Raw genomic sequence first — 24,708 nt, forward strand, 5'->3', positions numbered from 1 at the left:
AGATGCAAGCTGAAATATTTATGCATGAACTATACAGTCCTGAATATTCATTGGAAGGACTGATGCTGAAGCTGAAACTCCAATACTTTGGCCACCTGATGGGAAGAAGTGACTCATTAGGAAAGACCTAGATGCTGGGAAAGATTGAGGGCAGGAGGAGAAGGGGACGACAGAGGATGAGATGGTTAGATGGCATCACCGACTCGATGGACATGAGTTTGAGCAAGCTCTGGGAGTTGGTGATGGACAGGGAGGCCTGGCATGCTGCAGTCCATGGGGTCGCAAAAAGTTGGACATGACTGAACGACTGAACCGAACTGATACACTACCAGGGATTTACTTCAAATAATTGGGAGAGGGGTGAATAAAAGTGGGTGAGACCACAAACAAAACAAAACTAAACTGGCCAAGTGTTTTGCATTGTTTGAACTAGGTAATGTGTACATCGGAAGAGGGATCATTCCATTTGTATCTTCACTTATATATATGTTTGGATTTTTCCATAATAAAAGATTATAAAATGAAAGAAGAAGAAAAAAGTTGGTTGGGACATGCCAATTTTCATGTACCTATTAGATAACCAAGGGAAACGTACTTGGAACTTAAGAGACTGGTTCAGGCTAGAGAAATAAACTGAAGATTGGAGGGTGGATGGCACTTGACTCCATCAGCCAGGTCATCTCAGGAGTAACTAAGGAGGGAGAGAAACGTGAGGATAGAGTCACCTCGAGTCTTCAACATTTAGTGCTCTAGAACATTGAGAAGGTCCAGGCAAGAGCAGCCAGTGACAACCAAGGAAGTAGTGTGTGCTGGAAGTTGGGTCGGGAAAGGTTTAAAGATCAAGCCCTTGTGATCATCTCTGCCAAATGCCGCTGAGACATGTAGCACAATTCGGGCAAAGAACTGACCGCTGGACTTAGCACCACTGTCCCTCAAATGCAGCATACATTTACCACGACTGAAGCAGATGTCGCGAGAGGGGAGGGCCATGGAGTGAAGGCTCAACTGTCATCAGTTGCAGAGAACCAGAGGGAAGAAGGTGGTGTTTCCAAACCGAGGCACTACTGACATTTTAGACCTGATGGCTGTTAGCCGTGAAGGGCTATCAAACAGCATAAAACGGCATCTCTGGTCTCCACCTACTAGATGCCAGCAGCATCCCTGCCCCAGTTCAGATAACCAAAACATCTCTAGGTACTGCCAGATGCCCCCTGGAGGGTAAAATCACCCCTGTGTAAGAACCACTAATACAGACTGCTCCTTCCGAGAGTTTTATAGGAGAGGAATGGGGCAATGGGAGTCTAGTTAAGTGAGGGGGTTTGGGGTTTTTTTTTTTTTTGGTTTGGGTGTTTTTCTTTCATTTGTTTGTTTGTTTGTTTTAAATGAGGGATATTTCCACCTGTTTGTATACTGATGGGAATGGTCTATGGCGAGGGAAGAAAATGTAATGATGCAGGAAAGAAAGGTGACTGCTGCAAGAGCCAGGGCTTTAAGGAAGCCAAAAAAAAAGGAATGGAATTCGGTCCACAGGAGGCAAGAGGAGGCTCACAGACAGATAACGGTACAGACTCTGATGCAGGGCAGTGCAAGGAGGCTGGACACGCAACCTTGGAGGCAAGCAGGCGGCCTTTGCGGCGGTGGGTGCACGCAGCGGTTTTCTCCTCAATGATCTACTTACTTAATGAAACAGGAGGCACAGTCACCTGCTGAAAATGGAGACGACGAAGCAGGTCTTGGAGGCTTGAGGGGAGAAAGGTGGGTATGAGGTCGTCAACTTGGAGGGGAGAAGAGTGAGCCAGCCAGGAAAAGGCAGTGGGCCAGGCAGCGTAAGAGCCTGAGGCAGACCGCGGCGTCCTGCCAGGAGAAAACGCAGCAAGCGCAAACTGCAGCCCTCTGCCCCACAGCAGACTGTATCACGGTGAGCACGGACGGCCCCTGTGCTAGCTCACAGCTAGCATCTGGCTCCAAACATGCCGGTTTGAATTCCAGCATCCTTTCTATGCAAACTCTAGCTTAGAGAAGAAAGATTTAATTTGCCAGGATGGGGCTCCAAAGGCTACCTTCTACACTCAGATCTGGCTCAAGCTGTGTGACCTTAGGTAGGTCGCTTCACTTCTCTGAATCTCCATACTCTTATCTGCACACTGACAAGGCTAAACTGAAGATGTTCCATCATTCCACAGGTATTTACTAAGCACTTACGGCACTCAGGGCTCTTTTCTGCTCGATAAAATGGCAGTGGTGCCATCTGGCAGCCACGAGGAAACAAGAGAATGGCAGAAAAGTCAGCCCAGAGTCCTGTTCAGCAGCTGAGCACCACTGCACAGCCCAGTGACTTGTTATTTTATGAGACAAGAAATGTAACTTGTGGGCTGAAGCCCCCAGAATAATTGTAGCGAATGACATTTGATTCAAGCTTCATGTGGCTTCCAAGCTTCAAAACCTCTGTCACTGAGGTTTTGCTAAAATACCAGATTCTCATAGGAGGGAATATTCAAATATACTTATTGAGCAGCTATTTTCAGCACCAGGCTCTGTTCCAGCAATACAAAAATGAATAAAATGTCTAAAAAATGAGACAAATGAATATATTACTAGAAATAGACTCACAGACATAGAAAACAAACTTACCACAGGGGAAAGGCGGAATTTGGGATTAACATTTATACTCTACTAACCGTGGGGGCTTTACTGGTGGTTCAGACGGTAAAGAATCTGCTGCAATGCAGGAGACCCAGGTTCAATCCCTGAGTCAGGAAGATCCCCTGGAGAAGGGAATGGCTACCCACTCCAGTGTTTTTGCCTGGAGACTTCCATGGACAGAGTCAGACACAAGTGAGTGACTAACACACACTGCTAAAATAGATAACCAACAAAGGTCTACAGTATAGCACAGAGTACTATACTCAAAAACGTGTAACAAGCTATAACGGAAAAGAATCTGAAAAAGAGGAGATTTAGACAGAGAGGAATCACTTTGCTGTACACCTGAAACTAACTCAGCAGTGTAAATCAACCACACGGCAATTTTTTTAAACAGATTAATTTTAAAATAAATAAATTAAACACTTAACATTTCTAAAAATGAATAAGATGCAAGCCTGACGGCAAGTTCACAAACTGGAAGTAGCTGCACAGATAAATGACAATCCAACCTAGATGGGGAAGCTGCTGTAGAAACACGAACACTGGGCCTTAGGAACACAGGGCACATCACGGTTTCTGTCTGGGGAAGCCCAGTAGGGCATCAGCAGAAAGAAGCTGACACTTGAGTCGGTCTAAGAACGAGAGTAAAAATGGTCCAAAAGGAGATGGGGAGGCCATCCCAAACAGAGGCAAGAGCCTTTGCAAAGACAAAGAGTTGCAGCAGTCCTGGCGTGCACAGGGCTGGGGTGCGGCTAGGAATTTGCTTTTTAAATAAGGGAGAGACTAAATCAGCTTTTATTTTTTAAGGAGGAACTCTGGCAGCTCTGATATATGTCATAAAAAAAAAATACACAGGAACCATTTCTGGTACACCTCTTGGGTAATAACTCTTACTCTAGTGAAGTAAAATAAAAAGTACCATCTTTAGCTGGGAATAATCTGTCAGGTAACCCTCACCTTTGTTCCTTTTCTTCCTGGATGTCCATATCCCTCTGGACCGGGAAGACCCTAAGAAAAAGATACGTGATGAATTGTAGGGTCATCCACAACACTTGGTCGATAATATTCTCTGAACTCTTGGACAAACCAGCAGGGCAAGGAGGCAGGGAAGGCAGAGGGGCTTGGCGGAGGTTGGGGGGATTTGGTGGAGATTTCTCCTACCTCTACAGCACAAACACTAGATGTCCTTCACAGGATAAGGAGGGGACAAGGGTTTAAAACTTTAAAAGACCACAAGATAAGTAAGTGTGTGTGTGTGTGTGTGCACGTGTGTGTTAATTTTTTGATCACCTCTTCATCAAAATTCTGACCTCAGCAAGATGCTATCTTGGCTGTAGGAAGCCAAATCACTGTACAAAGTTCCCCCTTGGACTAAATTTGCTTTGTTTGCAGGATAAAATCACAAAAGAAGAAGCTTCAGAACTGGTAAGTCTCTAGGGATAAAGACAAATTGGAGAGGAGGGGTGGATGAAGCCAATGTGGTCCATATGATATAAACCCAGATAGACCTGAATTTTTTTCCACTTACAACACTGGTTCTACAATGACCTTGGCCAAGTTACTCAACCTCCTCATCTGTTCAGTCCAGTTCAGTACAGTCGCTCAGTTGTGTCTGACTCTTTGTGACCCCATGAATTGCAGCACGCCAGGCCTCCCTGTCCATCACCAACTCCCGGAGTTCACTGAGACTCAGGTCCACCGAGTCAGTGATGCCATCCAGCCATCTCATCCTCTGTCGTCCCCGTCTCCTCCTGCCCCCAATCCCTCCCAGCATCAGAGTCTTTTCCAATGAGTCAACTCTTTGCATGATGTGGCCAAAGTACTGGAGTTTCAGCTTTAGCATCATTCCTTCCAAAGAAATCCCAGGGCTGATCTCCTTCAGAATGGACTGGTTGGATCTCCTTGCAGTCCAAGGGACTCTCAGGAGTCTTCTCCAACACCACAGTTCAAAGGCAACAATTCTTTGGCGCTCAGCTTTCTTCACAGTCCAACTCTCACATCCATAGATGACTAGTGGAAAAACCATACCATGGGGATAATAACGTCATCTACACAGCATGATTTTTTTTTTGAAAGACTACGGGGAATTGTGCGTGGAAAGCACTTAGCGTGGCGCCAAGCACAGGGAACGTGCTTGATTCGTGCCATTGTTCTGCTTCCGGCGGTGGCTGTCGCACTGGTGATGTTGGGAGGGGAGTGGTGACGGTGGTGGCAATGGTGGTGGCCTCGACGGTGCTGATTCGGGGTAGCGGTGGTGATGGTGATGCTGGTCACGGTGACGGTCATGGTCACGGTGACGGAACTGATGTCAGTGGAAGCGGTGATGGTGCGATTCCACACAGAGGTGATGAGGGCAGCAATTACGAAAATGTTGATGATTCTACTGGGATCTATACTGTGCACTTAGACAGTGAGCCTCTTGTAATAAAGAGTCAACTCAGAACTTTCTGTCTATTCTTTGCTGAATGAACAAAGACTGTACCCAAATCAACTGAGAAGATTTTTTTAATTTTAAGCCACAGAAGTTATGGCAATGACCTAAGGGGGAACATTTGAAATTTTAGAAAAGAAAGAAAAATAATGTAAAAAAAAATTGCCAGAAATAGATTACTGAAGGGAGAAAAAGATGTGAATGAGGCTCAGTTGCTTTACTCCAGCTTCACTCTGCTCAAGGACATGCAAGGCCATCAGCATCTGTAACCCCAGAGGCCCAAACTATGTTTTAGAGATGTCCCCTCTGAGGAGACACCTTCAAGAAAGGCACTGCTCTCCAGCCTGGCCTGTTCCAGGGACAGGCCAGCATCATTTCAAGTCAAGATAGTCTAATCAACAGTGTTAACCTTATTATCATCTGACTTGAGTGTAGACTCATTTGATAGTAATCCTATTTTTTTCCCCTTTCCACATTTAAGTTTAAGCTTCTTAGGCCTGTTTTTGTTTCTTCTGCTTGCTAAAAAAAAAAAAAAAAAAATGCAAGTTCAATGCTGAGGGAAAAACAGCAGCAGGTCCTTCCTACTATAATGAAAGAAATCTCAGAAATATGAGTTGGAAAGACAGCATTATCCTGTAACAGTGAGGTAGTAAATTGAAAATAGTCATGAAATAACTAACTTGCTCTCACCTTCAGAGTAATGACTAAGGTGAAAAGGCACAGCACCGCAGATCATCTTTGGTCTCCAAAGATGATGACAGGCTCTGAATAATCAAACCCGGACCTTTAAAAGTTTGCAACTCTGATTGGCTGTCTTACTTGTTTTTCCAGAAAAAAAAAAAAAAAAAAAACACAAAAAACGTTTCATAACATCTTTGTATTCTCGAAGACTCAAACACTTGTAAAATATCTTTGTCAAACAGAAGAGTCTTTTTGGAACCTCCCTCTCCAACAATAAATCCCAAGATATCTTTGGAGTCTTTATTGACATAAGGAGTCTGGGAATCTTTGAACTACAGAGATGTACAACAGCTCTACTGATGATGCATGTCATATTCATAACCCCAAGTTTTCATCAAGAATGTTAGGATTTTCTGTGGAGCAAGAACAAATAACATGAAATTCTATCAGGAGACCAAAACAGAGAAACTAGACTTACAGGGTGCCCTCTTGGTCCTTGTAGACCTGGCGGTCCGCTTTCTCCTACATCACCAAGCTCTCCCTTTTATAATAAAAGGCAAACATGAAGTTAATTTTCTAAGTTCAATCAATTTTATGTCATTTTCCATAGAGATTTTACATTCCTTTTAAGTCCTCGTGACATCATCCTGCAGTCTAATGTCAAATCTTCCTCTGCTGCTGCTGCTGCTAAGTCGCTTCAGTCGTGTCCAACTCTGTTCAACCCCACAGATGGCAGCCCACCAGGCTCCCCCATCCCTGGGATTCTCCAGGCAAGAACACTGGAGTGGGTTGCCATTTCCTTCTCCAGTGCATGAAAGTGAAAAGTGAAAGGGAAGTCGCTCAGTCGTGTCCTATTCGTAGCAACCCCATGGACTGCAGCCTACCAGGCTCCTCCGTCCATGGGATTTTCTAGGCAAAAGTACTGGAGTGGGGTGCCATTGCCTTCTCTGAAATCTTCCTCTAGACTTTGCAAAATACCAATAACTTTATTACAGTAAAGATTTTGGTACTGAAAATCAACAAGCCAGGTATGCAGCACCAGTTACAGAATTTTATATTACCACAGCTTTTTCTATGTGTTAGAATGTGAATTTACCCTGGTGGTGAATCTGTATGTTTATCTAATTAGCAATGTGTCTGTGTCTACTGATGTATGTGACCATCTATCCGTCCATCTTGCTATATGGCTGTCTAAGCATCTTTCCTTCTCGGTCCCCATCTATCTAACTACAAGGTAATGAAGAGTCGTGTGATCACCAAGCACATCAGTCTCTCACACTGGAAACGATCGTGTAAGGAGATACTCACATGAAAGAATCCAGTTGCACAAGGAAGAGTGAGCTTTCTGACACTCACCTTCATTCCCCTTGATCCATCTTTTCCTTTTGAACCATTTGGGCCTGGAGGCCCAGGATTCCCCTGCAATAAGACCACAACCCAGATCAGCTGTGATGTTTGACCCAATTAATTTTATCCTCCAAAGTGCATAACATTTGACCTCTGAGCAGGGGACTGAGGTGAGTGAGCAGGGTGATCTGTGCAAGAGGCCACATACTCCAGATGCCAAGATTTGGAGGAATCACCTGGCTACTAGAGAAAAACACCATCTGATGAAGAAACTGGGAAGGCAACTGTATGAACTTTTACCCACTCCAAACAGAAAATATGATCAAATGAGAACGAAAATGGTACGATCAGTTATAGGACTTGACCTTCCCAACCAAGAGAGAGATGGCACAGGCCATTCTGAATCTCCAGACACTTTAATCCCTGGCTCAAATGGTGCTGCTTGGGTTTTTGAAGCTGTTCTCAAATGCTCCTTCCACAGGAGGCCACTTCTAACCACCGGCTTCAACCTGATCTGACCCTCCTATGACCCACGGGATAGCAAGTGGAGAAGGCACTACACAGGCACTAGAGAGACCCAAGTTGGGGGCCCGTTCAGCCATTTACCATTCAGGTGAAAAATCATTAAATCCCTTGGAGCCTCAGTTTTCTCTTCTATAAAATTGGGGTGATTTTAAGTAATGCTTCCTTATATGTTTATGAGGAATAAATCAGTCATTTATGCCGCTTTGATAGTACTATTTCTTGTACTACAGGTAAGCATGAGCTTGTGTTACACACCCCTGTGGCTCAAACTGAATCTACTTCATTACTGTATTCCCACAATCCTACATATCCTTAGAGTAGAAAGGGTACATAGCTGGTGGTCAGTGTCTATTTCCTCAAATTAACTATTTCTAGAAAGTCCTGATACCCAGAGATCCCAGAACAAACCGTGTATCTTTACATTATTTGTCCAGGGACATACAGGTCTACGAACTGGCCGTGGGGAATGAGCAGCTGTGTTGAGCCGTGAGTTTGTCAAACCTACCTGAGCACCCACTAAGCCTTTTTCTCCAAAACTTCCTGGTGGGCCTCGCCTTCCTCTTGGTCCCTGGTCCAGAGATGACATTAAAATTCAACCAGTTTTTATAGAGTTGTTTATTTTCCATGTAACCATAAAATCACCTCGGATGCCCATGGAAGCACAGATGAAGGGGCTCTGACCCATCACAATCACACTCATCACACTGGAGTCTAGCAGCCACTGCCCTCTGAGGCACCCACAGCTCATTCATTCCACACTCCCTCCATCTAAGCAGTATCTATATTCTTAACCACTTCTCCAGTTGAATCTAATGAATACTAAAATTTAAAAATTGATTTTTTTTCACTCAACTAATTTTAAACCCTAAAAGGGAAATGAGAAGAGTGGCTGGGATATTGATCTCCTTTGAAAAATCAACTGTGTCCTTATCCACCCAAGGGTTAAGGGCTAGAGTTTGCATCCCGGTATTATCAAGAACCCAAACACATTTTAACTGGCTTAATCTCACTGGGCAATTGCTGGGGAGTTCTTCGTTTTCTCTCCAATCTATTTGACTTTACTGATTTTTGACATTTTAATTCTTCCTCAGCATTCTGAGAAATGCTTTCCCATTAGAAGCACTGATCCTGGCTTCTATACTCCTGGGTGAAGTATTGTAATCATCTGTTTAAACAGGCCACCATATCCACACCCCAGTAGGAAGGCGAGAATCAAGGGAGGTTTTCTGGATTATCTTACTCATGATCAGCCCCCCTTATAATATAATAAAGTGAACTTAAAGAGGAAGTCCAGAATGCAACAGTGGCCCACATTTGAATTAAGCCAGTGAGGAAAAGGAAAGCCAAAAATATTTCTCAGTTGTTTTCCCTTAGGCTCAGACAATACTTTCTATTATAAAATACATACAATCTGTAATTACACTTTGATGACCCATTTCTTTTGTTAGCACCTTAGTCAAGTCAAAAAGACAGCATAAACCTTCTCAAATGACTATCTGCCACTTATACAAGTTTCAAAATTATAGAGAGTGATTCAATGTGTTAGTAAAATCTGTTGTTTAAAATTTCTCCTTTTGACGATCCCTGGAAACAATTTGGCTTTCCAAAGAAAGATGTAGAAAGTGTTCCAAAGAGGGTTATAGAATGACAGATTTGGATTACACTTCGAAGACTGCAAAAGAACTGGCTGAAAGTGTAATTTCTGGTTATCACTCAATAGTTTACATGCCCCACTGGACTTGAACTCCTGAATGACTCAGGCATATCTGTAAAGTACCCTCTATATACTTAATGCTTAATAAACACTTTGCTGATTTTTCCTGCAAAATTGAATCCAATTTTAATGAAGTAAATACTATTAAGTAATTTGCATACACAGCTTCAGAGGCAGTAGTTAAGAGCATAGATTTATAACTGGGGCCTCCCCTGTGGCTCAGACGGTAAAGTGTCTGTCTGCAATGCAGGAGATTTCTAACTAGGCTGCCTAAATTTCAGTCTCATCTCTGTCACTTACAGCACTATGTGAGCTTGGCCAATTTACCTAATTTTTCTATCCCCACTCCATTTCTCCCCTATAAAATGGGCATGATAAAACTTTCCCCATTGAAGGATTAAATGAGCTAATACAAGTGTTTGGGGCCATACATGGCCATAGTAATTGCTTAGTAAATATTAGCTACTGCAATTTAACCTGCCCAGAAAAGAGGCTATACAATTTTCTTTGGAAGGCAGTTTCCTTTGGGAAGGCAGCATCCTAGATCATCCTGATATATGTCAAATCCTACCAAAGAACCTAAGTTAAAATCTCAAGCAAATATTCTTCAGCACTAAAAACAAGTTCAGTGATACAACCTGTGAACCTGGAGACCCCAGCTCTCCTTGGGAGCCCTCTTCACCAGATTCTCCACGCACACCCTGTCAAAATGAATAGAACTTAGTTGAGTTCACCAGGCATCTTCAGCGTTCCTGGAAGGCAGTTTTCCTTGCAAGATGGCACTTGAAGGCAGTAAGAGAAAGACAAAAAGTATCTGTGAGTCTGTGTTCAGTCATCCTAGGATCAGAGTTGAAGAGGAAATGAGGAGGCCCCACCTACTTGGTTGGGAAAATGAAAAATCATATTCTTACTGTCTTTCCTAGTCTCCTTCCAATACCTAAGCTAGTGATAGAAGCAAAAACACTTTGTTTAAACAACCCAAACTCCCATTTTACATAATAACTGGTTCTTAAAAGCTTATCCACTCCTTTTAAGGGCTGTGGGCTAAATGTTCACTGGTGTTAAGGATCTTTACCCCATTTGAGGAGACTCAGAATATTGAGCTCAGTGGCAAGCATGACATTTTAGAACAAAACACAAAAAAGCACTCCAAAAAATCGCCAGAAAACTGGCTTTAAAAACCCTACAGATTCTTACAGCATGAAGCTAGTTTTCTAGGCAAGGGATGATCTGTTAAAATGATTCATCTGGTAACCGAGTTAATACCTCCCTCAAATGAATACTTTCATTTCTACAGAGAAGATACATTTTCCACGACTGAGGGTGATAATCTACTTTGCGCATGATGCTGCCTTCTTTCTCACGTTGCTCACAAGCTGCCCAGATTACTGGTTACTCATAGATTTACAAACAGAGGAAATCCTATACTCAGAATTAATCTGTCTGTGGACCAATTATTTGTGTTTCATAAGTTGTTAGACCATTCAGATAAATGGGAGGCACATCTGTTAGTCTTTACTGCTAAATCATTATGTTCTTTAAGAGCTTATGTCTAGGTTTATAGATGTGGACCAGGTTTTAAGAGGCATGAAGCTAGAAATGTTGAAACTGGTTGTGAAATGTTACCTCATCTGCCTGTCACATTAGTGACATCCATGCTGTAACGTGTCAGAAAATGATGTGGTTGTAGACAGCAAAGCCCAGACTCTTTTATTGTAACTCATGCCTATACGCTTTTCAATATTTTTTCATGGAACTGTAGTTAATTTACAATGTTGTGTTAGTTTCAGGTGTGCAGCAAAGTGACTCGGTCATAAACCTTACACATTTGAGCATATTGGAGGCAACCAGTTTTGTCAAAGAGCTTTATGATTAACTAGTAATAGGTGAACAGAACACAAAGCAAATGGGGAGAGAGGGTGACTCAAGGAAGACCAAAGTTAAATAGCTGTAAGTACTATGTAACAGTCACCATCTGAACAGCAAATTGATCAGACCAAAGTGGAGAAAATATGTATATTGTCAAATGAGGTAGGGGGCAGCATATGGAGGAGATGGACAGGTTAAAAAATATTCTTCTCCTCCACTGGAAGAAATCAAAAGAAAAACATCTAAAACTGAAAACCAAGAAATAACAAAGGAAGCATGTTCTTTAGGAAAATGGCAAAAAATACCAAAAGGAACAGCCCCACAGGATGAAAATGAATGCTCCTGAATCCCTGGGAAACAACAAGCAGGGAACCATTTTTCATGACATGCTTGTGAGTGCAGTTGGATTTTAAATTTATGCACAGGCTCAGCTCTGGTTTAAATTAAATAAAAAGGAAAGATACAGGAGGTGGAGTTTAGTTTAGGGAACCAAAAACCCAAGACCCATCTGAGAAGAAGACCCTCTATCAATGGCTATTTAGATACAACTGTAGACAGCACAGAAATGGCAACCCACTCCAGTATTCTTGCCTAGAGAATCCCGTGGACAGAGGAGCCTGGGGGCTGCTGTCCATAGGGTCGCACAGAGTCGGACATGACTGAAGTGACTTAGTGTGCATGCATGCACATAGCACAGCAAAAGTATTAAGTAGTTCTAGAGTAGGAAATTCCTTCCACCAAGTAGAGCCGCTAGATTTCTCTGAAACTGAGCCTGGTCAGCTCACAGTCTCTCTCTTTCTGCCTTGTGGGGAGATAAAAACAATAAGCTAAAATGACAGTCCAAAGACATTTCTTTCACAAGTGTTGAAACTGAATTCAGAGCATAGAAACGCTCTGTTTAAGAACTTGTTTCAAGTTTTAAGATTTTACGAGAAACAATACTTTAGTTGGTGTCAACAAAACTTGTTTGGATGTGTGAGACTTGGGATTTCTCAATAGCTATGCTTTTGCAACATGTGTGATTTGAAGACACAGATGCACACTCACTCGCTCACCCATTCCCAACCTCAGAGATGACTTAAATCAGTCTCTGACTTTTCCTTCATCCTCAAACATGAGACTTCTAAAAAAAAAAAAAAAATGCCAGCACAGCATGACCAGAATCGGTTAGAAAGGAATGTACCTAACAAATCTTCCTCCACTTGGTACAAAAATTTCCAAGAGTAACCTTATCTTTGGATTTGAATCCAAAGGTATGTGGCCTCTGACAACAACTTCACTTTGCTAAACTGATATTTCCTCTCTTAGCCATAAAAAGTAACTAATGATGCTCATAACTCCTGGGGCTGCAGAAAGGTTTACATGAGGCCATATAAACGAAGGTCTAGTGCAGTGAGTGTTACTGGATAAACGCTCAGTAAAATCACAGAGATATCCCATTCCACCTGCAAATCATGCCATTCCTTCTTTGGAAATAGCAAAATCTCAGTCTTTTACCATTGTTTAGTAACTATGAGATCCCCTTATGCACCCACTGAAAGTCCTGCTTCTTTAAATGGAAAAATCATTACTTCAGAGGTAAAAGCAACTCTCTGAGGTATTAGCTTATTTTCCATCTAAATGAAATAGAAGGTTGGAGAGGCAGCAGGGAACCATATAAACTTTCCTTTCTTCTTGGAAACTTCCCAAGGCTGATACAGCCTCCAACAACCCAACCAACATTCCCCTTGGCCTCAGAGAGGACTTAGATGACATAGCCATTTATGTGGAACAAAAAAGCAACTCTCCCCAGCAAGCACCGACCTTCAGCCCTCGCAGGCCTCGTCTTCCTCTTGAACCCTAAGGACGGAAGGGAAGCAGAGACTTTACAGAAGGAAACAAGCCAGTTTTCACCCCAGCCTACCTTTCTCCTCCACAAAAGCAGATGAAATGCACCCCACAAGCAGCCACACCTACCTGAGGGCCAACATTCCCTATTTCCCCCGGAGGTCCATCAATATTGGAACTTCCCTGGAAAGCAAGAGGTAAAGGGAATCGGTTTAGATGTCTCTAGACGTGGGCTGTCCCATACGGAATCCAATAACTAGCCCAATGTGGCTGAAAGTGAAAATCACTCAGTTATGTCCAACTCTTCGCAACCCCATGGACTATAGAGTCCACAGAATTCTCGAGGCCAAAATACTGGAGTGGGTAGCCTTTCCCTCCTCTAAGGGATCTTCCCAACCCAGGGATCGAACCCTGGTCTCCCACATTGCATGCAGATTCTTTACCAACTGAGCCACCAGGGAAGCCCAAGAATACTGGAGTGGGTAACCTATCCCTTCTCCAGTGGATCTTCCTGACCTAGGAATCGAACCAGGGTCTCTTGCATTGCAGGCAAATTCTTTACCAACTGAGCTATGAGGGAGTCCCTCAGTAAGAATACGTAAATTGGGAAAGTATATGAAAGACAGAAATGAAAACATTTTATGCAAAGCTGTTCTTCCAACTGTTATTTATAAAAGATGAGATCCTAAGACAATTTACATATTCCACAGTATGAGGGAAGTGTTATTTACGTTATGGTAGAAATGCTTATGAAATTATGTTTATCAGGAGTTTGTAAGGTAGAAAAAAATGTGCTATCATGTTGTTCTTTTCAAGTATGCTAAATTTTATGAAAAAATAATTTACTCCAAATATGGAGAAAGACAAAATGATGATTCCTCACTTTTTATATTGTTTTAGGGCATTTTTTAATAAGCTCATGGAATCCTCATCTGACTTTCTCACGGGGAGGAACTCTGCCATCAACAAAAGTTCACCAGACTGATGGCTTTCTCGGTTACTGAAACTACTGATTTTTTTCTCTACATTTTACTTTCCTGAATTTCAAAGTATCTCTAGTAAGTGTTACTTTTATAACGAGAATTTTTTAAATAATAAAGTAGGTCGTATGAGGGAAAAGCCTTTACTAAAGCACTCTCACAATTGCTCTAGATATAATATTCTTTCTTAAACTATCATTTTCTCATTTCAATATAATTTTTTTTGCAGCCAGCATAGTAAACGAATTATCTGGGCAGATGCTAGAACCATTGGATAAACGATTGTACAGAAAGAAGAAACACACAGTCTCAAAGTATCACTTCCCAGACTAGTTAATCTTGGAAAGAGGGAAAAGCATGTTCACACTGGATAAATCTGGTGAACATTATCTTAATTAAGTGACAAAATCAATGTACCAATAATGAGACAGCCGGTAAAGAATCCACCTATAATGCGAGAGACACCGGTTCAATTCCTAGGTCGGGAAGATCTCCTGGAGGAGGGCACAGTAACCCACTCCAGTATTCTTGCCTGGAGAATTCCATGGACAGAGGAGCCTGCTGGGCTATAGTCTATGGGGTTGCAAAGAATCAGACACGACTGAGTGACTAAGCACAGCAATGAGATAAATGACAGTGTCTCTTCTACTGACAAAGAAGGATTCAGGATTAATTAATCTCCTTCCAAAAACGTTTAGCCTGGCGGGCTACAGTCCATGGGGTCATAAAGAGCTGGACAGGACTGAGAACACACACACATTCATAAGAAAACAATTAGGAAAATCCTTATTGAGGGATATTTAGCAAAATAACTGGTCTGGAATGTCAATGTCGTGTAAATAGGCAAATAACTGGGAAACAGTTGTGATTAAGATACCTCAGAGCCAAGACAGCTGAATGCACCATACAATGCTTGGCTGGGTCCCAAACAACAATAAAAACGGCCATAAGGGCATTCTTGGGACAAGTATGGAAATCTGAATAGAGACTATATATTAAAAAATAATTTTGCACCCATATAGACATTTTTTAATGACTCTAAACAGTCATCACAGTGGTGACTCTACTGTGCTTATATAGGAGAATATCCTTGCTCTTGAAAGATACATGCTGAATATTCAGAAGCAAAATGTCACACTTCCAATTGATCCTCAAATGACTCAGCAGAATATACACATATATTATCTATGTATTTGTACAGAGAGACATTAAGCAAATATGGCTCAATAATAGCAATGGGTGTTCACTATGCTATTCTTGAAACTACAACCTTTCTCTGTAGTTTTAAATTTTTCAAAATAAAAAAATTTGGGAAAAAATTAATACAAGTTCATCGCAGACTATTTCAACAATTCAGAGAATAAAATTAAGAAAAAGAACTGTATAGCTGTTGGGTGTTTATCCTTCTAGGATAAATAGATGTAGATATATTCTATCAATCTGGACACTTTGTTGAATACAGAGTTTTATAATCTGTTTTTTTCACTTGAGTATTATACTATGGATGTTTTCCTCATTACGAAATAGTCTTCTAAACTATTTTTCACAGCTTAATAATAGCCTAACATGTGAAGGGCCCCACTGTTTATATGAAAAACTTGTCACTGGACTTTCAAGCATCGAAGTGATTAAACATCTCTACATTGCACATCCTTGGAGCTAAATCTTGGAGTTGGCCCATCATAAGCTTCTGGATAAATTTCTAGAATTGTGAGGACTGGGTCCAAGTACGCACACACCTTAAGCCACAGCAGACACAGATGTGGCTCCACAATGCTCTCTCAACCCTTTCTTCCTTGCTAAGAAAACCTCAGCTTCGTTTGCTGCAACAACACACCAGGCTCCAAGGGACCAACTTAAGATGGGTCTAAACCAGTCTTCGCGATCTCACGTCCTTTGGCAGATACTTGCTTTCTCTGGCTCTCGTAAAACGGGGTGAGGGCAGGTGGTCAATGAGCTATATGGGTCAAATGAGCTATAAAGAGAATATTGCTGGGTGTACTTTGGTGAGGAAAAGCCCCTTTCCTTCTGGCATCTTATGGGCATCTTATGCAAAGGTGAAGACGAAATGCTTTATAGTGTCAAGCCCAAGAGCCACACTGAGGATGGCACTGTGGAAAGAGTCCCTGGGTCCCTGAGGACACCTCTGGGTTTTGATGACATCACTGAGCTGGTGTAACAGACCTGGAGTCACCTACCCCTGGACTATCAAACACATTTATTAGCTAAACACTGCCAGTCAGGCTTTCTGTCACTTGCATATTTAAAAAAAAAAAAAAAAACATGAAAAACAGCAGTCCTGATGGATGGGTGTTATCTGATTGCCTTCCAGAAAAGTCGTATTGGTTTTTGTTTTCCCCAGAAATGTGAAGCCATTACCGGTTTCCCCTTCCTTCCCCAAACACTAGGCATATGGTAGAGTTTCTCTTTCCAGATTACCTTGAATCTGCACTTCATATCAACTCAGAACTAACACCAAGGAAAGACTGCTCTCTAGAGGGCTCTCTTCTCATAGCACTTCACAGGCTACAACGTCAGCTCAGTTCAGTTCACTCGCTCAGTCGTGTCCTCTTTTCAGCCCCATGGAATGCTGCATGCCAGGCCTCCCTGTCCATCACCAACTCCTGAAATTTGCTCAAACTCATGTCCATCGAGTCAGTGATGCCATCCCACCATCTCATCCTCTGTCATTCCCTTCTCCTCCCAGTTTCAATCATTCCCAGCATCAGGGTCTTTTCCAAGGAGCCAGTTCACATCAGGTGGCCAAAGTATAGGAGTTTCAGCTTCAGCATCAGTCCTTCCAATGAATATTCAGGACTGATTTCCTTTAGGATGGACTGGTTGGATCTCCTTGTAGTCCAAGGGACTCTCAAGAGTCTGCTCCAACATCACAGTTCAAAAGCTTCGGCACTCAGCTTTCTTTATAGTCCAACTCTCACATCCAAACATGACCACTAGAAAAACCATACCTTTGACTAGATGGACCTTTGGTGATAAAGTAATGTCTCTGCTTTTTAATATGCTGTCTAGGTTGGTCGTAACTTTCCTTCCAAGGGGCAACCATCTTTTAATTTCATGGCTGCAGTCACCATCTGCAGTGATTCTGAAGCCCAAGAAAATAAAGTCTGTCACTGTTTCCATTGTTTCCCCATCTATTTGCCACGAAGTGATGGGACCAGATGCCATGATCTTAGTTTTCTGAATGTTGAGCGTTAAGCCAGCTTTTTCACTCTCCTCTTTCACTTTCATCAAGAGGCTTTTGAGTTCCTCTTCACTTTCTGCCATAAGGGTGGTGTCATCTGCATATCTGAGGTTATTGATATTTCTCCCGGCAATCTTGATTCCAGCTTGTTCTTCCTCCAGCCTGGCATTCGCATGATGTGCTCTGCATAGAAGTTAAATAAGCAGGGTGACAATATAGACTTTACACACTCCTTTCCCAATTTGGAACCAGTCTGTTGTTTCATGTCTGGTTCTAACTGTTGCTTCTTGACCTGCTTACAGATTTCTCAGGAGGCAGGTCAGATGGTCTGGTATTCCCATCACCTGAAGAATTTTCCACAGTTTGTTGTGATCCATGCTGTCAGAGGCTTTAGCATAGTCAATGAAGCAGAAGTAGATATTTTTCTGGAATTCTCTTGCTTTTTCGATGTCCAGCGTATGTTGGCAATTTGATCTCTGGTTCCTCTGACTTTTCTAAATCCAGCTTGAACATCTGGAAGTTCGTGGTTCACATACTGTTGAAGCCTGGCTTGGAGAATTTTGAGCCACCAGCTAGCTGCCTGCTTACCTAGCTCTAGGAGTGACTTCTATTATCCGAATCTATTCAAAGAATACGTAGTTAAGATCCTTCTTTGAGCTCTGCATAGTAAAAAGCATAGGGAACCTAGATGCAGCACGTTAGAGCACTGCATCGGTTGCAGCTCTTGTTTGCACACACAGTTTGGGGATCTGGTGTTCAAGGTTAATAACCCTCAGCTAAAGTCAGCCACGGAGGCCTCTGAAAGCTGGGAGCAGGAGGCTCTCTGCCTGGCTGTGGTGCTGTGATAGACACACACTAGACGGTTTGTACAGGGGCCTGACTTCCTTCTGAGCAGTGAAACAGGAGCAAACCACAGGAGCAAACCTGATCTATGGATCAGGTCCTTTCACCCACTGACTCCTGGAAATTTTGAAATGATTTCTCTAATAGTCCAACCTTGCCCATGAGGAAACCTCACGGAAACTGGGGCCCACGTGGGTTAAGAGTTGTTTCCCTTCGCTCAACACCATAGCTGATAGAGTGGCTGGCTATTCACAGGGCTTCTGATCTCAACTCACCAAAGAAAATCCTCCCAGCTGGTCCAAAATAACTGCAATTGACAGGAGCATGAGACGTTCTTGCAGCAAGTCGTGACAGTTTTCTCACATAGCTACATAATAATGATCTTGTTACAAGCTGGATTTTCTTCAGTACCTGGATGTGTATCAAAGGGTTGTGAACCAGTCATATTCCGGGGGGAGACCCACAGCCGTAAGGTTTTGTCAAAGGATGCAAACTGGAGTTCAAATAATAGTGGATCCTCTGTAGTTATATAAGCATTTGCTACGCAGACTTCATTCCTGGAAACTCGGAATGATGAATTGTGAGGATTGGGTTATTTTCATCTTTTTCCAAGTCATGCCTTTTAATGTCTGGGACATGAAAATCTAAAATTAGCTTCCAACAAATTTAGTTGCTTCTGTGATGACTCCTGTCAGGATACTTCTAGTATTTAGAAGCAGACAAGGACCTTATCTTTAAAAATGACTGGTACCTGATACAAATCAATTAACACAAGCAGTAACAGAAAGCAAGCCAGCAGTGTAAAACCCTGAGCATTGTTCAAATTATAAAACTGGAGAATTTTAAAACTGGAAAGATCTTAGGCATCCTTGAGTCTAATGGTTTCATTTTGGAGATGAAGAAACCAAGGACCAGAAATGTAAATAACTTATATTATTAATGCTGTGTTAGATAAGATGGGTTAAAAAAAAAAAAACAAAAACCTAAGAGGCAAGGATACAGGTGGGAGTTCCCGTCTCTGTGGATAATGGAGTCCTACGGGTTTGGTCTCTGCTTTTCTACGTTGATCCAGCCTGAATGCCCAAGTCTTCTGCAGCAGCTAGCATCTGTTCCCATGGGTACCAGTATCCCCAGGCAAACACGAGACTGGCTTACCTGGCGTCCACGCCTTCCTTTTTCTCCCTCAGGGCCTTGGATGGGACTATCAATTCCAGGATCCCCCTGAGAAAATGAAAGTTTCTTAGCTCAACTGGACGGGAAAGGCAGGAAAAGAAAGTACAGGAAGAAAGATTGGGGGGAAAAAAGGTACCAAAGTGGTATCTTTTCATTGTCTGGATCTGCTCAATGATCCCAAATACCCAGTGCAACTAAAATTCCAAGCTCTTTAAGAACCCAGATGTTCTGTAAGATGGGTTTTCTCTCAAATCTCTTATTTGTTGCAATACTTAGATAGGCTGAACAGATGCCTCATTAATGAGTAATTCATTGTTCTCTGCTGTTGTGCTCAAGAAAACAGTTCACAGTCCCTGGATGAACGCAGCAGAAATGCCTCAACCACCACTCACAGGATCTCCCCTTAGCCCAGGCTCTCCACGCTCTCCACGTTGTCCGGGTGGTCCCATCAAGCCCTTAAATCACATTAAAAGACAAGTGTCACTTTTTAAAATCACCTATTGCCTAAAGGGAGAGGAGAAGGGAGACTTAAATTAAAAGAGCAACTTAGGACTTGAACCTTAAAGCATTCGCTGGCAAAGAGGTGAGAAGGAGACACAGAAAAAAAAACATACTTTCATCGGAAATCTGTGAGACACCTGGCCCTAATGTATATTACCTCATTCAACACTGAAAACTCAAGAATTAACCCATTTGTGTATGGGGAATGTGGACCTCATCTCCCCACCTCCAAATCCCTGGATCTTTCCACAGCTTCCTGATGCTCCTTCGTACACACACATGTAAGAAAAAGAAGAAGGCTTTCTTCATCACAGATGTGCACAGCATTAGCAGAGCAAGTGATCTCATGGAAAAAAAAAAAAAGGAGGACAAAGAGACAAAAAATGCTTGCAGAGCTCCTAACTGCTGTCGATGGGGAACCAGAGAGGGAGACCCACTTGCTATGAGACTATGACACGATAAGCAAATGGTTGTGTCTCTTAAAATCTGCCGTTAGCGGTACCATCTCTGTGTCCCAGTTCCTACAGAGCCACAGAGTTGGAGAGCCGCTCCACTGCAGGGACCTTCCACAGAGGGTGTTACTTATAGTGATGGACAGGGAGGCCTGGAGTGCTGCAGTCCATGGGGTCACTAAGAGTCAGACACGACTGAGCGACTGAACTGAGCTGAACTGATGGAGGGTACACACACTCTGAGAATAGTGATGTGTGGCAACCCCTCTGAGATCTGGGTCTCAGACACACAGGAAACAGATATTCTCTGGGCTCTACAAGAAGCCCCCTCCTCAACTCGTCCCTGGCCTGATATAGTGATAAGAAGGAATTCATGACTTCAAATTCCCATCCTGCTGATTAATTTACTAGCAAGACAAATTTATTTGACTTCTCTAAGACAATCTTTTCTCTTGTAAAAATGATACACCTATCTTATTAGGGCTGTTACAGGGAGTCAATAGAATAATAAATTAAAATGCGAAGTATAAAATCTGGCGTATGGTTCCTATTTTGTTTTGCCCAACATCTAGCTCCTCCTTTTGCTGACCCAAATACTGGCTTCCAGAGTAATCCTCCACATCGATGGCTTTGAACATGTTCTTCCTTGCCTATAAACCTTCCTGCTGAAAGTTTCTAGGCCAGCTGAAACTTAGCCTGGAACACCCTGTGTGTGCCTCTCATAGAGGTCAGAGTGCAGACTGTCTTGACTTCCTGCTTTCCCTGGAATGCCTGAGTTCTGCCTGCCCTCGGCACATTCTCAAAGGCCCACAGGACATCAGTAGGGAGGTCTGGCCTCTTCCCCTTCCTCCTTCCTCACCATCAGGTTTTACTAATCCTTTAAATTGTCTCCCATCTTTACTTTCTCAGTGAAGGCTTCCTGACTGCACAGGTTGGATCAGATGCCCCTGAAATTTACCTCCTCTTCATACACTTATCTCCACAGTAATCTTACATCTATTTCCATGATTGTTTCATTCATGTCTGTCTTTCCACATAAAGGCCAGTTCTGAGACACAGAACTCACACCTGAATTACAACAAATGCTCAGGTAATATTTATGATTGATTGGATGAAGAAGGCCACTCTCTTTTAGACTCCTCTCCAAGTCAGTGTGTGCTCCCATTCTTCTTCATCTCCACCTTTCTTACAGATTTTATTTTATCCTATCTTGTGTTAGAGTTCTTCTTCTACAAATCCAATCTCCTGCACCAGTTACCCAGCTCTTTGTTGGTCATAACCATGACTTGTTTACCTTTGAACCGTCTCTGTATCTACCAAAATGCCCTGCAGATAGGAAGCACTTGAAGGGCATTTACTGAGTTGAACAAGATTTGGTAGAAACTGAAGGCTCTCCAGTCTTGGAAGAAGTGTGGTATGCCCCACCTTCTCTGCAATTTTGGTCTACAAACTACAGGTTGGAAATTGAACCTCAGTAAAAAGCCATGCCTTGTAACTCCCCATTTTACTTATCAGGAAATCAATTCATTATTCTAATTCTATGAGGGGTACAAAGAAATAAATAAATTTCACCCCCTTTATCCAATCAGCAGAAGCTGATTATGGTGCTGTGCCCTTCAGGCTGGATTCCATAACTGACTAGTGATGTCTGCCAAAGGCACAGGAAGGGAGAGTGGCGATACTTACATCGGGTATCTGCCTTCCCTTACAAAGAGAGGTAACTTCAAGCAGATTGTACAAACAGTGCTCACGGGAAGGACGAAGAGAAGGGGGAGACCACCAGACTGACAGGGCCAAGGAGGGCATCACAAGGGAGAAAGAAAGAAGATGGAAACTGAAGAAAAGTGATGTTCAAATAAGCACTGAAGATGGAAGCAGGGAGGAGACGGCGGAGGAAGAGAGTGGGAGCTTGGGGTTAGCACAATGCAAACTGGTATACGCAGGATAAACAACAAAGTCCTGCAGGATCGTGCAGAGAACACTATGCGTGATAAACCAGAATGGAAAAAATATGAAAAGGAATAAATACATGTGTATAACTGAAGCACTCTGCCGTACAGCAGAAATTATTACAACTTTGCAAATCAATTATACTTCAATAAAGCTTGTAAAAATCTTTTTAAAAGATGGAGGCAGGGAAAGGGCATTCAAGGAGGGGTGCTTGGCGCAGGCTGAGACACAGAGGCAGGGACACAGAAGGAACCTTCAAGAGAGAGTAGGAAGTACAATCCGTCTGGGAAAGACAGGTTCTTGGCCGAGATTAGAGAAGGGTGTGGTTGAAAGGCCTTGGATGCGAGATGAAATCCTGGTGACAGGGAGCTACAGCAAGCTGGTGAGACAGGGAATGTCGCATGTGATAAACCACAAAAGACAGGCAACTTGGATTACCTATTCCTCACCATCAGCGGAGCCAGGCCTTCAGTAAAGATTCCAAACACTCATCTAATGTCTGTTGCCCTTAACTCCCAGTCTAGTATAAAGTCACTAGATCATTCTTTCCCAGAGCTTAAAAATGAGCTGTCAAGGTGAGTTTACGCAGCAGGAATATGAAAAATAGGAGAGAAGGGTATCCTCACACTTTACCCTATTTCCTCGATTCCCTTTTTCTCCTGGTGACCCTGGGACTCCACGATCACCCTAGGAAAAGAAAAAGAAACATACAAAGAATCCTCATTACATTAGTCACACCGGAAACTTTTTCACATGCTTTGACATTCTAGCCAAGAGCAGGAAGTTCTAAATCTGACTCTACGACAGACGAGATATCCTGAAAAATTATACCTTACCTACATCTATGAGCTGATAAAGGAAAAGAGAAATCCTTGGAGTTCCTAACAAAGAGAAAGCAGGAATCTAGGGGAGCAATAGCCACTGGCTTCCCTAAGGACTTCTGATCATTCTGCAAGTATGTGGTGTGAAAACTACATTTATTTTAACGCGCTTCCAGGAGGTAGAGCCACAAGAAGCACTCCACTCAGGCTTCAGCGACTTCTTGCGGACAAAGTTCCATCAAAAATGAGTTTCAATCAAAAGTCACAACACACGTGAGGAAGAAACCAGCAGAACCAACAGACAACAAATCAGGCTTCGAATGACTATAGATAATCAGAATTACCGTAAGTATCTTTAATACATTTAACTGACCAAAAAGAAAGAGTAAAACAGCCACTATATTTTTTTATTTTTAAAAATGATCAAGCCGATTTGAGAGAAAAATCAAACAGAACTTCTTGAAGTGGAAATCAGAATAACCAAAATTAAAAATCCAATTGGCAGGTTAAACTGTATGCTAAACACAAATTACCAAAGGATTGGTGAGCTAGGAACTGAAGAAATTATTCAGACTCCGGCACAGAAAGACAACGAAATAGAAAATATAAAAGAGAGACCACGCTATTGAAGATAAAATGGGAAGGTCCACAAATTTTCAATTAGACTTCCAGAAGGAGATCACAGAGAAAATGGGAAAAATAACAACTTCAAAATGATAATCTGCTAAGGCTTTTCCAAAACTTAAAGTGAAAGTGAAGTCACTCAGTCGTGTCTGACTCTTTGAGACCCCGTGGACTGTAGCCCACCAGGCTCCTCCATCCATGGGATTCTCCAGGCAAGGGTACTGGAGTGGGGTGCCATTGCCTTCTCCAGGGGATCTTGGAGATTGAATCCAGGTCTCCTGCATTGCAGGCAGACGCTTTACCCTCTAAGCCACCAGAGAGGTCTCCAAAACTTAAGAGAAGGTACAAATGCTCAGATTCAGAAGCCTAATAAGTCCCAAACAGGATAAGGGAAAAGTAACCCACACCTGGACCGGTCACACGAAATTGCAGAAACTGGAAACAAACGGAAATCTGGGAAGCAGCCGGTATTTTTTAAAGGTTGCTGACAAAGGAACAACCATTATTTGATGGTTAACTTTTTTTTCCCCCACAAGGACCCTTTTAATAAAAGGTACCAATACTCAAATGATTTAATAAATACATATAAGACAAAAGTGAAAAAGGTAAAATAACTATGGTGAGATAAGGTTCATCCAAAAAAACACTCCGTCTTGTCAAGCACCTTGGGAATCTGAGCCAAGGAGACACTGCCATTTTGGTCACCTTTCCACCCAGCCATGGACACTCCCTTTAACCCACCTGTATCCCCAGCTAACTCCAGTATCTCCTCTAGGGAAGGTTCCATGTTAGTCCTGGGCCTTGCTGGGGCCTCGCACACCAACCGAAATGCTAACAGGCGAACAGGTGTGCAATGCGACTCCTGCGAGGAAAGGTATCGCCTGGCTAAGGAGAACTGGGCCGGAGGCAGTCTCCATGGGGTCTGTGCCCTGCCACCACCGACTGTGAAACACCAGCAGGATTGGAAAGATCCCTTGGAGAGCTTAGCGGCATCAGATAAAGGAGAGATACAACTCACGGACAGAAGACAAGCAGCACTGAAAACAGAGCATAGAGCCCTTTCCCTGAAACTAGGTTTTGATAGCAAGACAAGAAAAGCCACTTTCCACTGTACATAAAAGC

General features: G+C 42.7%; 1 protein-coding gene across 1 annotated transcript in view; it reads right to left on the reverse strand.

The window, feature by feature from the left end:
• LOC133253004 (collagen alpha-4(VI) chain-like) overlaps positions 1-24,708 on the reverse strand; it is a 119,632-nt gene that overhangs the window by 48,268 nt on the left and 46,656 nt on the right. The window contains 10 exon segments of the mRNA XM_061426121.1: positions 3,604-3,654; positions 6,237-6,299; positions 7,115-7,177; positions 8,136-8,198; positions 9,983-10,045; positions 13,017-13,052; positions 13,170-13,223; positions 19,221-19,286; positions 19,631-19,693; positions 22,775-22,828. Coding sequence (XP_061282105.1) covers positions 3,604-3,654; positions 6,237-6,299; positions 7,115-7,177; positions 8,136-8,198; positions 9,983-10,045; positions 13,017-13,052; positions 13,170-13,223; positions 19,221-19,286; positions 19,631-19,693; positions 22,775-22,828 — 576 coding nt within the window.

This window comes from Bos javanicus, chromosome 1 (genome assembly GCF_032452875.1).
Source record: "Bos javanicus breed banteng chromosome 1, ARS-OSU_banteng_1.0, whole genome shotgun sequence".
Lineage (NCBI taxonomy): Eukaryota > Metazoa > Chordata > Mammalia > Artiodactyla > Bovidae > Bos > Bos javanicus.